At 40.1% G+C, this 19329-nt stretch overlaps 1 protein-coding gene across 1 annotated transcript in view; it reads right to left on the bottom strand.

Annotated features, from left to right (window-relative positions):
• The window catches only part of LOC5564746, a 789319-nt gene that overhangs the window by 709210 nt on the left and 60780 nt on the right, over positions 1 to 19329 (bottom strand). Inside the window, exon 2 of the mRNA XM_021837966.1 lies at positions 3299 to 3514. Within this exon, the coding sequence (XP_021693658.1) occupies positions 3299 to 3368 (70 nt within the window). The 5' untranslated portion in view covers positions 3369 to 3514. The remainder of the gene's footprint in view (positions 1 to 3298; positions 3515 to 19329) is intronic.

Raw genomic sequence — 19329 nt, 5'->3', positions numbered from 1 at the left:
TCCAATACTGGTCAATCTACTAAATTTCCCATGTGTTTACATAAAAATATGCTTAACACAAATGTTATATTTTTTGTTTGTTTGTTTTGAAAATATACATGGAAAGGCGACACTACTACTGTTACATCAATGATGATTCTAATGATTCTTTGAGTTACACGCCGCTTCACCTTAATCCTACGAATGGAAGGGCTTCGCGAGTAACTTATCGGTGTGTTCATCTTGCCTCTTCGGCATTGCATCCGTTCGGTTTTTGCGATGCTCTTCGTGACGCGAAAATGAAAAATGAATTTTGGCGAATGTTGGATCGCGAAGATGCGTAGATTATCGTTCGCGATGAAGATCCACCGCAACACTGTCAAATCTATCAACGATGAAGTGAAGGATTTGAAAATCACTGTTGCAGGAATATTAGAAACCCTTTCTAAAATTGCTCCGATATCTGCTTTAAATGATCGTGCTCCGCTACATTCAACGCCCTTATCAACAAACGTGCATTTCGATACAGGTGCGAGTGATTTGGTAAGCGAGCAGCAGTCGACTCAGTATATGGGGAGAGAGGATTTTTCATTGTTTGTCTCGAACATTGATTCCACTGTCTCTGAGCTAGATATTCGTAGAATGGTTTCTCGAGCACTGAACACTCGCGATTCTGGACGCATCGATGCTTCAAAACTGGTGTCGAAATGGAACAACAATCAACCGCTGGATTTTATTTCATTCAAAATGACTCTTAATAGAAAATGGAAAGACCAAGCCTTGAATCCATTGATATGGCCGAAATATGTGAAATTTAGAGAGTTTATTCTACGACAAAACGTTACATGGAGGCCGGAACAGTAATGATTTATAGTATTATTGTTGTTGTTTTTGAAGAATGTGTTTTGTATAGTAGCTTATGTAGTTATAAAAAGTTTTGTTTGTGATGTTCGATGTTTATATTGCTTCATGCTTTTGAAAAATGTTTTAGGATAAGATTATTCAATAAGACAGCAAAGTCAGTTGGATTAAATATAAATACTCTTGTTTACGGTGGATCCAACTTTCGATCGAATCCTACTCGTACGTATCCATAGGCCTTTTTATGTGACATCTATGCATTTTTTTACATCGGCGGAGGACCGGTGCAAACACGACGCTGTCATTTCCATAGAAGAACTGTCAAAGAGCTTCCCGATCAGCTGATTGGAAACGTCATTTGAAAAGGCCTATAGATCAATTGATTTGGTTGTGTAAACGGTCATTCAAAACGATTTTCGAACGAAAGCGCATTCGAACGTAAACGGATAATCGAGTCCGACCTGTATATGGTGTTTGAAAATGTACCATCCGTACATTATTGGCAGCTTCTCAATTTCGTCATGAAAGTCTAATCATTCTTGAAAATTACAATAAAGGGTATGTAAATAATAAGTCAGAAAGAGTATTCAGCAGTGAATTCACTATAGGTCGAGGTGAGGGAGAAGACATTTAGTGTGCGTGACATCCGTGTATGGTGCAAAATGTTTCACAACTACAATCGAGCAAGCTCCCATAAGAAGCTGGGAAAATTAGTGACGTAGTTATTTCTGTGAACGTTTCTTCTCTCTTTACTAATACATGACCATTGCTTCTTGTTCTACACCATAGTATATATTCTCATTAGTCGAGAGTAAATGAAAAAATCGGGAGAAAATCAAAAGATCGTTGAGAGTAAATCCAGAATTACACAAAAGTGTAGACTAAGTTAAGTTTACATAAAGAGTCATCGAAATTATATAAAATTAATTAGAAAGCATCCTAAAAGATTGTTGATAGTTCTTTTAGTTCGACTATAACTCGGGTAATATAGGATCTGTCAGCATTATAGTACCACATATCAGCACGCATGGAAAATTTGCTTGGGATATACTTTCAATACGAAAAGTCTGTTCAAAACCACCTAAGGCAAAAAACAGCACAGCATACACTGTGTAACATGCACATTGTTTCAAATCGTTATTCGAACACATGATTGAAAAACATTGTTTACAAATATGTTGAAATTCAAGTTATGTCTGACATGCTGTGAAAATGTTATTGAAATCGGTCCATAAATGACTGAAAAGTAGTCTACAAATTTGATAACTTTGTATGAAAATCCGAAAATTTTGAAAAAGTGTGTCTATATTATATTATTATGATATTTTTTATATCGGGAGAACGCAACTTTTAGAGCATAGACGAAAAACATAACAAGCACCCAATTTGAAGGTCGTAGCATGGCCATGGCCGTAAATTGCGACGAAGAACAATTTTCTCGGAACAACTTTAGAGCGGAGGGAAACTTTATAGAAATAGAAACACTCTTCTTCAGACTTCAATCATTCTTCTCAATCAGTATCCTAGCACTCCATCAGTGACGCGCAACATGTTTTCGCCATTTATTTTCCACTTCCCCCCTCCCAGTTGGCGCCATTTCAATTTTCATTTTCCGTTCGCAATCGATACCGATAGTCTCCAGTTTTCATCTGTTCGATGCTGACTAATTGGCAACTTCTCCAATCGCAAACCGTCGTCTTAGTCGTCGTCTTCGTCGTCGGTAAGACACGTCTCGCTTGAGCAAATAGTACACAATGGAATGATTTTATAATTCGGAATTTAATTTTTGTTTGCTTTCTCCGTTCTTCGCCATTGTCCGCCGGATGTTGTGGAATGGCGAAAAAACTGAGATAGGACTAAGATTCAAGGCGGGTCTTTTCGAGAGGGGAGTTCGTTTTCAAGTTCGAGATGGCGCTATTCTTCTTTTCTTTCACGGCTTAAAAAATGGAAGGCTTTTCTTGAAACGTTAGGTCATGGCAGGCCCTTTCCAGGTATTCATTCAATTTTGGCAGAATGAAGGAAAATAAGTTTCCATCAGGGTTTAAAATTTACGGGAAAGGAGAACCAAGCCCACTCAAAAGATCAACTCAACAAAACAAAACATTTCAAATGAAATGATTTTTGAATTTTTCAAAAAAAAATTTCCAATTAATCACCTTAAGTCCTTTCATGTAGATTTTGCCATAGTTCAATCCATAGCATTCTTCAAACAATGAGAAATATCGATTTTTAAGAACACAATTATCGCCATAAACCAAAACCGTTCACATTCACTTCCGCAAATTAAGTGCTCCCATTGCTGTCCTCGGATGATATATGTGTTCTATAAATTTATTCGCCACCGGGTGAAAACCCCGCCCATTCCTCACCGGTTTTCCCGTGCCAGTCCAGACCATTATTATCGATGGCCTTTCACCCTTCTTCGATGCGAATGGCATTTCCCCGGAAAATTACTTACCGCAGATGTGAACGCACAGCAGCAGCACAATTATTGCGTTAATAAAGATCCATTTATCTTTATCGGCCATCGCGCTCCAAATGGACTTTTTGCCCTGGTTCTGGGTGCGCCCTCGGTGGGATGCTGCTTACGAGTTTTTACGATTATCCTGAACGGGTTCTCCCTCTGTTTTTTTGTCTGTTTTCGGCGAACCACTTACGGGTCCCGGGCTGTCGTCTGTAAGCAGAGAATAAAAAGGATAACATTCGGTTATAATTCCGTACCGAAAGCAGACAATACGATAAAACGAGGCTCGACTAAAAGGGCACGACGGAACATCGATGGCACAAAAACACAATTAGGTATTAATATTTTATCGTTAACTCTTGTCTCTGTTTTGGTGGGGGGCTGGGCTGCGGGTGGAAAAATGCTTACCACCCCAAAAGCGAGGATTCGAAGGAGGAGCATCATAAAAATTATGAATAATTCACTATAAATCAGCGCAGCGTGGCTAAATGACGGCACACTAAGGGGTATTTGGATAATCTAGCTGACCAAAAGTATTTCGAGCAATTTTGGCAATCTTTATGTTTAGGGGCACAGAAAGCCGTAGCGTCAAACGCGCAGCTATTCAGCAAGACCAAGCTGAGGCTCGCGGGTTTGAATCCCACCGTTCAAGGATCTTTTCGTGAATGAAATTTGCTCGACTTCTCAGGGCATAGAGTATCTTCGTGCTTGCTATGCAATATAAACATGCAAAAATGGCAAAGAAAACTCGCAGTAAATAACTGTGGAAGTGCTTATAGGGAAAACTAGAAGCTGGATTGATCCCAGATGGGACGTAACGCCAGAGAGAAGAAGAAGAAGATGTTTATTTATTCCCGAATCACGTTTTGAACGGTATTTTGATGTTTCATGGTCCTAACTTTTTTTTTTCTTTTTTTTTTTTTTTTTTTTTTAATTTCTTTATTAGTATCATTCCAAACATTACATTCATTTCTTATATCTAGGTGTTCTGTGTTATTAGACAACACTATCATCCTAATTTGGTAAAACAAATTTAAGATTTAATTAACATTTTGTTAACAACATATTACATTTCAGTTGCCGTAGCAGTTCAGTTTTTTTTACAGGTGAGTTGATTTCACTTGCTTATAAGAAAAAAAAAAGTTTTTAATATACTTAACCTAACTTAACCTAAACATATAACGCATTAATCGTGGCAATAGAAGATTGTAACGATTTTTGCCTGAAATTATTTATTATTTTATTTGACATTTGTTCCAATGTTTCAACATTGGATATTCTCTGTAACTCATTGGTACTATACCAGGGAGGAAGTCTCAGAATCATTTTCAAATTTTTATTTTGAATTCTCTGTAGAGTTTTCTTCCTGGTATTACAACAGCTAGTCCATATTGGTACAGCATACAACATGGCTGGCCTGAAAATTTGTTTGAATATCAAAAGTTTGTTCTTAAGACAAAGTTTTGATTTTCTATTAATAAAGGGATAGAGACATTTTACATATTTATTACATTTGGCTTGAATGCCCTCAATGTGATTTTTGAAAGTTAAATTCTTATCTAGCATGAGCCCTAGATACTTAACTTCATCTGACCAATTTATTGGACCCCCTTCTCATCGTGACAACATGTCTACTTGAAGATTTCAAATAAAGAGCTTTTGGTTTATGTGGGAATATTATTAGTTGAGTTTTGGAAGCATTAGGAGAAATCTTCCATTTTTGCAAGTATGAAGAAAAAATATCCAAACTTTTTTGCAATCGACTACAGATGACACGCAGGCTTCGTCCTCTGGCGGAGAGGCCTGTGTCATCCGCAAATAAAGATTTTTGACATCCCTGAGGTAACTCAGGTAAGTCAGATGTGAAAATATTGTATAATATTGGTCCCAAAATGCTGCCTTGAGGAACACCAGCCCTTACAGAAAGTCTTTCAGATCTGGAGTTTTGATAATTAACCTGAAGTGTACGATTTGACAGATAACTTTGAATTATTCTAACAATGTATGTTGGAAAATTAAAGTTTTTTAATTTTACAATCAACCCTTCATGCCAAACACTGTCGAATGCTTTTTCTATGTCTAGAAGAGCAAGACCAGTAGAATAGCCTTCAGATTTGTTGGAACGGATCAAATTTGTTACACGTAAAAGTTGATGAGTGGTCGAATGTCCATGGCGGAATCCGAACTGTTCACTGGCAAAAATTGAATTTTCGTTGATGTGGGCCATCATTCTGTTCAAAATAACCTTTTCAAAAAGTTTACTGATGGAGGAAAGCAAACTGATTGGACGATAGCTAGAAGCTTCTGCAGGATTTTTGTCTGGTTTTAAAATTGGAACAACCTTAGCATTTTTCCATTTGTCAGGAAAATATGCTAATTGAAAACATTTGTTAAATATATCAACTAAAAATGATAAGCTACTTTCTGGAAGTTTCTTGATAAGGATGTAGAAAATTCCATCATCGCCAGGAGCTTTCATGTTTTTGAATTTTTTAATACTAGTTCTCACTTCTTCCAAATCAGTCTCCCAGGCATTTTCGAAAACGTTCTCTTGATTGAGAATATTTTCGAACTCCTGAGTAACTTCATTTTCAATTGGACTAGTAAGTCCTAAATTAAAATTGTGCGCACTTTCAAACTGCATAGCAAGTTTTTGAGCTTTTTCGCAATTAGTTAGTAATAATTTGTTTTCCTCTTTCAATGCCGGTATTGGCTTCTGAGGTTTTTTCAAGATTTTAGATAATTTCCAAAAGGGCTTAGAGCCAGGGTCCAATTGAGAAATTTTATTTTCAAAATGTTTGTTTCTTAAATCTGCAAAACGTTTCTTGATTTCTTTCTGCAAATCCTGCCATATAATTTTCATAGCAGGATCGCGAGTGCGTTGAAATTGCCTTCTCCTCACGTTTTTAAGACGGATCAAGAGTTTAAGATCATCGTCTATAATCACGGATTCAAATTTTACTTCACATTTTGGAATTGCAATGCTCCGGGCTTCAACAATGGAATTTGTTAAAGTTTCAAGAGCATTGTCAATATCAAGTTTAGTTTCTAAAGAAATGTTAACATCAAGATTAGAGTCAACATACGTTTCATATATATTCCAGTCGGCTCGTAAATATGGTCATAACTTACACATATAAACGATTCACCGGTACCGTAAACGAAAGTTACATCACACTTTTAAATTTGACTAGGGGTTGTCCATAAACTACGTGATCATTACTTCTGTATTTTTAGAACCACCCCGCCTTCTCCCTCGTGGTATTTTGTCCATGAAAAAAAAAATAAAATTTGTGTGGCCCGTAGTCATTGGCAAACACCCCTTTCCAATCTCCATCCCCCTATATGATTAAGTGATTTATGGATGGCCCCCTATGCTCAGTGTACTATCGTCTGTTTTGTTCCTCAATGTCGTAGTTTATTTATTTATTTAAAAATCAAAGGACATCGCTGGTACCACCTCGCTCGAGCTGTGTATGTAAAGCGATCTCTTCTCTTGATGCGTGTATTCAGTACACGTATCGGACTGATCTTGGGTTGATTACGTCATACCAACTAATGGAAATTGTTACCATGAATGTGCCCATAGCTCAGCATTGCATGTACTTCTTGGTCTGTAGAAGGAAACTAAAATTTGAAATTAAATTTTGATTTTTTGGGTGGTACTTTTGTAATTACACAACACTCATTTGAAAAACTTTGTTGTTTCATAGCCATTTTTCCCTCTATCTAAACGTGTTCAAACCAAATTTTTGGGTTTTACTACTTTGTTATTGTTTTTCAATATAATATTTTTTTCTAAGCATATCAACACATGAGTTGCTCATGATAATGATTTCCTTGGTTTAATGTTGATGATTTTCATGAAAATTTTCAGAACATAAAGATCATTTATTATTATTTATAATAATTAGATTTTTCATATATTATTCTCATGCACTTTGTTCGCGCACAGAGCGAAGGTTTGTAAATATTTTAGCAGTCGCCTCCCTTTTGGTTAACACCCTGTTACATAAACACGCACTACCCACCCTAATGGCAATATTATGTATTGGCTGGCGGCTGATGAGCGATGACGGCGGCTAAACATACCGGAGAATGCAACGGCTGGCATCACTCAGACTGCGCGAGAGAGACGTTTGAGGAACATGTATGAACATGTTTGTTTCGTTGCATTGACCAATGAAGTTGAAGCTTGCGCTGATTGGTGTAGAGAATTATCATTCTGTTTTGGACTACCGTTCTGAGCGGACGTGTTTTTTCGATTCGTTCGTTTTTTTTTCAAGTTCGATTATTTTCTCTCGTGTGCGAAGTGCACCTTTTTGAGATTTCCCGTCCCCGCGACTGCTCCCCGGCGCTGCCTGCTTGGTATGGCTAGCGAGAAAGCCTCCCTGCAGCTAGCAGCAGTAGACCAACCGCGGCTTATAGCGATGGGTCGCAACCGCAAACAGAAGGCGGATCCCGCCTTGATCCCGGTCCCGCTGGACAACGGACAGACAAGCGCGCCGAAACGCGCAAGGAATGAGGATGCTAACCCGGCGTCGTACAGCAGGTTGCTGGCAAACAACCAGTTTGCCTCTCTGCCTGTGGACCAAGCCCCCCAGAGCGCGAAGGTTGCCACCCCGGTTCACGGCGTCAAAGGACATCTCGGCACTGCGGTCCGAACTAGCGGCCCACTATATCAAGCCGCTATGCAAGCTGTGCCACACCGGCACAAAAATCATGTTTGTTTCTGGTGCCGATTACCAGAAGGCCGGCAAGCTACTGAAGGCAAAAGGGGTGGAATATTACACCCACGATGCCCCCGGTAGCAAGCCGTTGAAGGTTCTCATACAAGGGCTGCCGGAGTACACCCCGGAGGCAATCGTCGACGAAATGAAGGCGGCTGGACTGAAGCCGACGAATGTGTTCCCCATCCGGCAAGCGCAAAGAGGAAGGCATCGGGACCAGCTCTACCTTTCCCACCTGGAGAAGGGTTCCATCACCATGGCGGGCCTGACGAAGGCGAGAGCGCTGTTCAACGTCGTTGTTGAATGGGAGCGCTACCGCCCGAAGAAACGAGACGTGACGCAGTGTGGCAACTGCCTCGCGTTCGGTCACGGGACGAGGAACTGCCACATGAAGCCCCGCTTTGGCAATTGTACCGGCGCGCACGCCACAACGACATGCCAACCGATGGAGGGTATCGAACCGAAGTACGCTAACTGCGGTTCCAACCACGAAGCCAGCAGCCGCAATTGCCCCAAACGAGCGGAGTTCCTGGCAATCCGCCAGCAAGCAGCCGCCAAGAAGCAGGGACGGCAACGCCAGCGCCAACCGCCCCCGTTGATTGAGGACAGGGATGCCAAGTCAATTTTTGAAAAATCTGGAAGATTTTGAAAATTTGTCTGGAAAAGTCTGGATCGCTTTTGTCGTATATGGAGAACCTTACAAATTATTTACAAAACCTAACAAATTCATTTCAAATTTTATCTGGATCTTCCAGATTTTTGTAAAATGAGGCCTTAAAAATCTGGAATATTCCAGACAAATCTGGAAGGTTGGCAACGCTGATTGAGGAGCACTTTCCAAAGCCCCGCTACCAGGTGCCCAATCTGCCACCGCTTCCACCATCTCACCGGCAGGCATCCCCAGCGTTGCCAACCTTCCAGATTTGTCTGGAATATTCCAGATTTTTAAGGCCTCATTTTACAAAAATCTGGAAGATCCAGATAAAATTTGAAATGAATTTGTAAGGTTTTGTAAATAATTTGTAAGGTTCTCCATATACGAAAAAAGCGATTCAGACTTTTCCAGACAAATTTTCAAAATCTTCCAGATTTTTCAAAAATTGACTTGGCATCCCTGGGCATCCCGCCAGCCGACCCCCTCCGTTGAGCATCGCCTCGCGGGCGCCGCCGCTGCTCCACCGATGCAGAATGCGCCCCCTCCTGGATGGGGGAATCCTGAACCCAGTGCCCCTGGCGCTCCTCCCTCCGACGACGGTTCCCTGTACACACCGGAGCAAATGTACACCAGGGACTTGTTCCAACGTCTGCGCGCCTGCCTTTCCAAGTCGGAACAGAGCAACGCTGCCAACTCGGTGGTAATTGCCTTCCTCGCAAAATATGGCCCGTGAGGCCATCACAAGGATCACAAATTGGAACGCTTGCTCCCTAAAGGCTGGTTTGCTACTGACAAGAAAAGGAATCGTCTATCTCGATGCGTGGAAAATTTCTTCCAAGAAATGGTCAAGAAAATCACATTTTTCTGATCGCAGTACGCAGTAAAGAAGAAACGTCACTTCAAAGGGGGCTCTCTGTAGGAAATTTCTTGACTCATTCAGTCAAGGAATTTCTTTACTTTTCTTGAGTGAAACAGCATACTTAGCTTAAAGCTAAGTATGCTGTTCCACTCAAGAAAAGTAAAAATTTCTGCCCAAGAAATGGTCAAGAAATTTCCTACAGTGAGCTCCATTTGAATTGACATTTCTTCTCAACTGCGTACTGCGATCAAAGAAAATGCTTTTCTTGACCATTTCTTGGAAGAAATTTTCCACGCATCGAGATAGGCGATTACTTTTCTGTTGAAGTGCATACTTCGCTTAAGGAGCAAAACCTGAGAGCTGTCCGCCTTCCTAGACAAGGAAGACATCGATATAGCCGTGATCATGGAGACGTACTTCAAGCCGGAAGTTAACGTCTTCATCCCCGACTTCGGGCTTGTGCGGCTTGACCGTTGCGGCACTGAAGGAGGAGGCGTTGCGATTGCGAAGCAACATAAGCTGCACCCTGCTGCCGAGCTGCCAGCTGCAAGCCATCGAGACCGTTGGTGTTCTGGTGGAAACCTCCATCGGCCCAATCAAAATCATCGCGGCGTACTGCTCGAAGCAAGCTATCATCAACGACGGAGCATCGGCAGCCCTAAAGCAAGGCAGAGGCAGTTCATCCTGGCAAGGCACGAGACATGGGGAAACACCCAGCGAAACAGGAATGGCCTTATCCTACAACAGCTCCTGGAGGAAAACCACTACACCAACCTGAGCCCGGATTCACCCACCCGGCTGAGCCGGTTCGGGGTCCACTCAACCATCGATGTCTTCCTGACCAACCGGTCGTTCATCAGGACCTCAGCTCGGACCAATACCCGGTGGTGGCAGAAGTTGGTCAACCAGCATAGGGTGACCCGACGTACCTACCACCGTGTCGACTGGGGTCGATTCCAGCAGTGTGTCGACGCCAACATCCGGTGCCGAGGCTCCTCTGGCGTCCGTGGAAGATACCGACCGGCAGCTGCAGAGCGTCGAAGAGGCCATCTCCGTGACCTGAGAGCAGCACGTGCCAGTATCTGATCAGGTATCGATCGTGTTTCCAAAGATCTCATTTGATTACGCAACACCAAACGTAGGCAGTACCAACGCACCAATCAGTGTCTCCGACTTAGCTACTTCCCCTCGTCGTGGAAGTCAGCAAAAGTCATTCCCATCAGGAAACCTGGGAAGGATCCTTACTCTCCCAAAAACTATCGACCCATCAGCCTTCTCTCAGGGTTATCAAAGCTTTTTGAAAAAGCGATCAACAGACGGCTGCTTTCGGCAGCTGATCAAAACAACATCTTACTCGAGGAACAGTTTGGCTTTCGACGCGGTCGTTCTACCGTGCACCAACTGACTCGAGTAACCAACATTCTCAGGTGGAACAAGTCCCTCGCCAAATCCTCTGCCATGGCATTGCTCGATGAAAACGCATTCGACAACTTCTGGCATGACGGCCTGGTGTACAAGCTGCACCGATACAATCTTCCCACCTGTTTGGTGAAAATCATCAAAAAATATCTCTTTGACAGGACTTTCAAGGTTTCCCCCAATGGAATCAACTTAGACCCACTCAAAAACCCCGCAGATGTTCCACAGGGTGGTATTTTAGGTTCTCTACTATACAACCTGTTCACCTCGGACATGCCTCAGTTCCCTAAAGGCGGCTTCGCTGACGACACCTCAGACGTCTACAGCGGCAGATATACGACTCCAGAGAGGCCTGAATGTCCTGTCAGATTATTTGAGCAGCTGGAAGATCTGTACCAACTTGGCGAAGACCCAGGTCATCCTCTTCTCCTATTCCAAATCTCCCAGACTTGTTCCGGCTGAGGGTTGTAGAATCACCCTCGGTGGATCAACGGTGGAATGGTCTGATGTGGCCGACTACCGCGGTTTAACGTTAAACAGCAAGCTTCTCTTCAGACAGCAGGTTGACAAAACGATCACCAAAAGCAACATCTTGCTTGAAGCACTATACCCACTGATCAACCGGAAGTCAACTCTGTCTTTGAAGAACAAGCTTGCTGTTTACAAACAGGTCATTCTTCCGGTCATCGAATATGGCGTACCAATCTGGGAGAGCTGTGCCAAAACCCACCATCTGAGGCTCCAAAGGACTCGGAACAATTTCCTCCGGATGATCCTCAACAGTCCTCCGAGAGTAAGAACAACTGAGGTTCACCGTCTGGCCGAGATAAAAACACTCGAGGAGCACTTTGGTGACTCGATCGATAGATTCAGGGCTCGTTTTTTTACAATTACAATTTTCTACAAGGGGTAGGTCACTCTACGCACTTCAGTCGGCACAACTGCGCCTTCAGAGCGCCAACGAGCGCCAAACGTGCTATAATACTACTTGCCATAAACATTCAATGAACTGAAATTACGGAAAAAATGTTCTCAGCAAGTATTGCCTTTAAATCCTTTTCTTAATGTGTGTCAAGGTATCTAGAAGGGAGGTACTTCAATGTGTCAGAATGTTGAATTCATTATTTTGAAATACCAGGTGACAGCTGGCGACTTTGTTTTGGTTTGAAGGTGCTAACTCAAGACGTACCTCCAAACGTTTTTCACAGCCACACTCCATCTCGTTTCGTTCGGCTTTAAATTCCACTAGTCATAGAAGAAATGTAGCATCCTAGTAGCTTTTCCTCACTTTAATCAATTGAACACTTGCATTTTACATCCTCTAAAACACACGAAGAAGGTAAACGTCAAATGAAACGCGGGAAAAAATGATCACTTACCGGTAAAACTTGTTTTCGGTGGTAAACAATCCCTAACATCCCCATAGAAACGATACATGAAAACATACTCGCCAGCTAGCCAGCTCGCCAGCTAGCCAGCTCGCCAGCTGTCACTTTCACCTCCCCTGTAGCTGACCTCACTTCGCACCCACTGACTGCTTAGATCAATATTGGTACCAATCTGGATACCTGATATCATCCCGAGGGCAATAACTGTCAAATTAAAAATTCGTTTTTCTAGTGAAATTTGTCCGAATTTTTATTTTTTTTTTCATCCGATCGAATAAAACAGGCTATTATTACAAAAATAAATAGGTTGCAATGCAGAAATTTGTGCATAAACCTGAACTAGAGATACGCATTTAAGCTCCTTTTAGTAAATTCAGAAAAATTATAAACGGGTTATGGCATATTATACTAATTTGCATGATGAAATAGATAATTTATAATGAAAACTGGAATTTTCACCTCTCGGAGCAAAGAAAGGCAAGAAAAACTGTTGCACCTCAGAAAGTATGGATGATTTGCTGCTTTATAGTGACACATTTTCCCGAAACACTTCACAAAAAACGGACGAGGCTTTGAAAATTTATCAAATTTTTGGAGAACCATTGCGATAAACATACAAATGGCTACTTAATATGTTAAAAACTATGTAATTAAAGTCAAGTCAAAGGCTTAAGATTACACTTTTAAATGAAAGCTATTGAGCATAAATCGGTTATGTTTTCGTAGAGATACACTCAGAAATGAAGAAATTTACCCAGTGAATTAATTTCATTCATTTGAGAACTTAACCAGATTTATTCATATCAAGTTCTAGAACATATGCATTTTATGCCTTTATTTAAGATTTGTTTTTACTATAAGGTACAGTGGGGGAAGTGTATCAGTGGGATAAGTGGATCATTTGTCAATATAAAGCATAAATACTTGAATATGTTGAATGTTTTTGCACCATTGCTTCGTTTTAGGTTATATTCTTACGCCCAAACTGATACTATTGCAAAACTGGTAATACACGTACACTAACACAAGCAAACTTGTTAGCTGCAACAAGTAATTAATTTGAAAATTGTTTTCCATCAATCAAAAATCCATTGTATCTCTGTTTCAAATCGAATTCTATTATTTTTTTCGACACATGGTGAGCATTTCAGTTCTAATTGAATGGATCACAATGAAAAATATGTCATTTTTATAAATAAATACAAATATATTGGACATGGTACACTTACCCCTATTTTTTAATGAGGTGGGGCAAGTGTATCAACAATAATTATCATTTATTGGCAGACTGCTTACGAGAATTTTAAAAAGCTTTAATATTCGCAAATGTTGTTTTCCTTTATTTTGTTCCATTCCCAGCTTAAATTTGTCAAATTGACCATAGAAAATTTGAATAATTCCACCTAAAAGTTTTTTTTTAACCTTTCGGGTATAAAAAATACAAAAAAAAAATAATTTCCAAATTCACACAAAGCTTTTCGTGGTTTATCTAAGCTGAGTTGTAAAAGAGCAAAATATACTAATTTTCCAATCAAAAGCATAGTATCGTACCTTATTTGACCATATAAATTACTCTAGACAGATGATAAACATATATTCATAAATAAAATAGAAGGATTTCAGCTTGTTATTCGAAAGTAAATGTAACTAATATTTTTAAATCAAGAGTGTTTTTCGAAAATATCGTTAGAAATAATCCTACAATGCTTCTGTATAACTTATGCGTATAAATGGATGAATTTTCCACAATTTTTTCCAGTTACAATGTTGTTTTTTTTTTGTTCAAATTAGTATGAACTTATATACATTCTTTTTATTATATTTTGATTAAATAAAAATACTTTTTAATTTTCAAGTATTAAAATGTAACATTACTAGCCCTAATAACTTGAACGAGGGTAATATCATTCTTATTAAACAAAATCACACTACATTTGTTTCGAGAACAGATTTTTTTTTAATGGTGATCCACTTACCCACCATTCGAAATAAATGACGATTTGAAGTATAATAGTCCCTTATTTGTTATTCACAAAAAAAGTTTGAGTTACATTACTCACGTTAGCTGTACATAACAATGAATTTAACCATTGATTTTGCTGTATCCACTTACTCCACAGTACCTTAGTGATTTAAGCAATAAAATGGATATATTTTAGGTTGGCAGTCAAATTAAGAATCTGATCGGTCCGCCATTATGGAAAATTCTCCGCAGTAATGAAAGTGTGTTAAATTAATGTGAAGCGTTTTTATGGTTGACAAGCACCGTGAAATAACAAGCATAAGTGGTAAGAAAGTTAATCCAATTCTTCTCCAGTAAAATCCTTAATCAGAAAAACTGCTTATTTTCCATAAATCTCGTTTCAGTCAGGATGTTCGGAGCAGATTAAAACACTTTCCAATCGCTGCCGTTACTTCCTTTGCGAAAAATACAAGCACCACAAACCCTAGCGCTGTCACTAGTTCGATGGAGGACTTACCGAGGATTTGCTCCTAAATTTTTACAATCGCCTGTCCATGTTCCGTCAGCCAAATTGTTCAAAAAGGGCTGCTGTCTGCCGATTCAAACAAAATTATGCGAATTTCCTGTATTTTATGTGTTTTTTATTAAATGTATATGTACGGAATTAATAAAACTACGTTTTGACCCATGATTGGCTCAAAGTAATGAGCTGCTATTTAAAATTTGGTATTTATAATTTCAACAATTACCAATCCAAGCATCTCGAAAATAGTCAAAAAATGTATAAAAACTATGCATTTTCGAATGGCGGACAAATCTACGATTAAGACAAAAAATAACTAAAAAATAGACATTGCTGAACTAAAAGGCATAAAGTTGACTCTATCTTCTCGCTTCTTAGATATTTTATGCATGAACCCAGGCAAACCTGCATTTTTTATGAAAAATATGCATTAATGACTTATTTTATTTCTGAGTGTTTGAACTTTGATAGGTAAACCATGGTTGTTGAATTTTAAGCAGTCTAATTTTGCTGACTTTTCCGCACTAACGATGTGGCCAAAAATCGAAAACAGATCACTATCAAATTTTGAGATACCGTCACTGAATGATATAGAAGTCTATAAAAATATTTACAAGTGATTTTGAGAACATGAATTTTTGAGGTTTTATCCGGCCATGCGCCATTGTGCGGCGTAGCTACCAAGCTGCAACTGGACACGGCAAGTGACATCACGGTGGTCTCGAAACATCTTGAAACTGTTTGGGCAACCCTCCGCCGATGAAGAAACCAACGATCTAAGCAATCAAAGCTTCATCTTCCAGTGCAACGTCAGCATCAACAGCAGAACCCATTTGAAGAACCGCTGAAGCTAAAAACTTGAGCGATTGTCATTCGCCAATGTAGATCTATCGATCAAATTTTTAGCGTGAACGTCTGTCATATGTTTTCCATGTTTTGATGTGTTAATTCGATGCATCATCACCTTAATTTATTGCAATAATCGCTGGATACATCCCAGGAAGGATTCTCAATGGAATCTCATCATTCAAATTTTCCAAGCCCTCAAATTTCATCAGAGGATGCTACATACTTTTATCATTCACGTAATTTATACTTAAAAGTTGTAAAATCATAAATTATTATTTTTGAAATCGCCACTGTTTGGAATATGAATTATGTTCGGAATTTGAAACAAAACAGTATAGCGCAATATTTCACAATTGTTTATGTGTCATATGTTGAACATTATTTAAAAATCTGCAACATTTTTAAAAATTACCTTTTGGCCTGCTAGAGTCGCCAAATATGCCTTAGTGCAATGATGCGACTCGTTGGCCTGATTCTGGAACTTTTCGGGGAACCTTTCAATCGAACAGCAGAACATCAACGAACGAACAAAAAAAGACACAAAGCTGAGTGGTAAACGACACAAATTACGACCACGCGATGATGGGTGGTGGGGGTGGCGTCGCCGATGGGCGGAAAAGTAAGGCAATGATTAACGACGCCGACGACCGACGTCAGGAACCAGAATGATGATGACGGTGATGGAAATGATGATGATGATGATGACGGATGTCGAGCACACTTTGGAACCCACTCAAGCTGAAGTTGAATGGTTGATTGAATTTTTCATCGGCTGGTGATGTTCAATGGGGTGCCGATGATCAGCCTTTCCCGGATAACGAAACGATTGAAATCAATTAATTGAAGGATTTAATCGCTTTTCGATTGAGTTTTTGGAGGGAGGATAGAGGAAGGGCAGGACGGAAGTGGGGCTGTGTTTTCAATTAGCTTGATAAAAATCAGATTTCGAGCGCTGTGGGGCAATAATGCATGCAATATTATAATGTATCTGCACCCCTTGGTGCCTTTCCGGGGGTTTTCAGGGGTTATCCTGAATCAATGGTCTATGAATCGAAAAATTTTAAGCAAAGGGATGTTTTTGTAACTTGAGTGCAACGTAACATTCCATGGACGCAAATAGGAGGTTCCATAGCCTTGTGGCAATGGCTACAAATCAAAGTAATACATAAAGTGTTTGGGTTCGATTTTTAGTACTGTGAGCAAATTTTAATAATTTAGAGACATTTCAAGCCGTTTTAAGCCGTTTGAGCCGTTTTGTACTGTTTTTTATATGTTTTGAGCCGTTTCAAGCAGTTTAAAACCGTTTAAAGCCATTCTAAGCCATTTTAGGTCGCTTTTGACCGTTTGAGTAGTTTTGAGCCGTTTTAAGCTGTTTTAAGCCGTTGTAAGTCGTTTTAAACAGGTTTAAAATCGTTTTAGGGGCACTTTGAGCCGTTTCAATCTGTTTTAAGCCATTTTGAGCCGTTTAAATCCGTTTTCAGCCGATTTGTGCCACTTTAGGCTGTTTTAAGCCATTTTAAGCCGTTTAAGCTTTAAAGCCGTTTCCAGCCATTTGTAGCCGCTTTAAGCTGTTGTTTCAGTCTGTTTTAAGGCTAAGTAGCCCATCATTTGTTTTGGCAACAATGATGACTTTTCAGCTTTTGGATTTTGGATTTTGGATTTTGGATTTTGGATTTTGGATTTTGGATTTTGGATTTTGGATTTTGGATTTTGGATTTTGGATTTTGGATTTTGGATTTTGGATTTTGGATTTTGGATTTTGGATTTTGGATTTTGGATTTTGGATTTTGGATTTTGGATTTTGGATTTTGGATTTTGGATTTTGGATTTTGGATTTTGGATATTTAAAGTCTTATTAATTTATCTGAGATCTCTTCAATACATTTACATCCTTGTAAAATTAGAACGCAAATTGTAAATTTCATCCTCCACAAACTCGCTTTAACTGAACCCCTCAAACGACTTTCAATGCCTTTCATGACATTAAATCCACCCCATCAATCTCGCCCTCGTTTTCAAAACACACATGGAATTGATTGATTCTCTAACCCGATTTCGATCTCGGGCTGTCATCGAAACGTGCGACTTTTTGCCTTTTCCATGTCAGCCATGCATGTACGGAACATCTATAGATCCTCCAACAATGCACCAAATAACACGAGATTGACTCGCCACTGACTGTCGCTCTCGATTGACGGCGACGCCCTCGAACCATTCTACACTTTTCCTTCTTCTCGCTGGTGTTACGTCCTAACTGGGACAGAGCCAGCTTCTCAGTTCAATTACTGAGGGCTTTCTTCGCCAAATTTACCATTCTCTTTTTCATATATCGTGTGGCTAGCCATATGGTACCTAAGGGTGTCGAAATTATCATTATGAAAAGATCCTAAATCGCCCGGGAATCGAACACAGACACCTTCAGCACCACTAGGCTAAGGAAGACCCCATCCATTCTGCACTTGTTAAGGCTTTTTCTGCCCGAGGACGGATTGAAGCGTGATTGAATGCTCTTGTGAAGGAAACTCGCATTGTCGCATCGTCATTCGTCAGAGCCCGTGTCGTCTGTGTGTGTTTTCGATTGTATTGTTGTTCTTAAATCAATTTCGCCAGATCGATGGGAAAAGTGGGGAGAGCGTCATAAGGCCAAGAGCGACATTCCACCACTTCTAGCAAGAACAAGGTCCTAATCGGTCCGATTGGAAACGCTCTTGGCCGTGCATATAAGAAGATAGGCAATCAATCAGCACGAATAGAGGGAGCGCGAGTGTTGCTATAGAGAGATTTGGCACAGGACGAAAATTTTCATCGATATGCAGAACGAAAAAGTGCATGAAATTATAGAGTGAAACCATCTTGCGAAAAAGTCATCAGCGAATCACCCTGGGGCTGTCTGCTGGTGCCGTTTTAAAGTTTTATGCGACATCGTATCAGAACTCTTGGTTTAAAAAAGGTGCAAATGGATATTCTTCTCACAGTGCAACACATTCGAGGTCATCGAATGTTAACAAAATTCTGATTTCAATTCGTGAAAATAAACACACATACACAGTAGCGTAGCTAGGGGGTGCGTTGGGTGCGGTCCACACCGGGCCCCGAGCTCCTAGGGGCCCCAAAATCGCAGTACGGATATCTCATTGTATTAAAAGTCCAACAAAGCTTATTAGAAACTGGAAATTTGTAAGATCCCAAAAAAATTGAGCATGACAAGCAGACTTGGATCTGCGATGTTCAGGGGCCCCTTGATTATCCCTTATTTTTAATATTTTAGAGAAGGGCTGAGGGCTCCCTAAAATGTGGGGCCCACAGTCACGGTCCTACCGGGGCCCTCAGCCCAGCCTAAATCTATCCCACATTTTACACATTTTAGGGACCTCCACGAATATTTGTATTGTAAGTTATTTCCTATGTTGTTGTTCAATCGATAGCACGCATGAGAAATCCGAGTCTTCTAATAGATAAACGGGGCCCTGATGTATATACTTAAGTTGTTAAGTCTAATTACGGCTTTGGATTCATAATTATTTATATTTATATATTTCTTCATGAATTATGATTTCCAATCAAATCTAACCAAGTTTGTAGGCCTCAAGAAATTTGGAGCATTGGTGAAATTTGACCCTGTATATATTTTTTTACGAT

The sequence above is a fragment of the Aedes aegypti genome, chromosome 1 (assembly GCF_002204515.2).
Source record: "Aedes aegypti strain LVP_AGWG chromosome 1, AaegL5.0 Primary Assembly, whole genome shotgun sequence".
NCBI lineage: Eukaryota > Metazoa > Arthropoda > Insecta > Diptera > Culicidae > Aedes > Aedes aegypti.
This window is presented reverse-complemented; position numbering and strand designations above follow the sequence as displayed.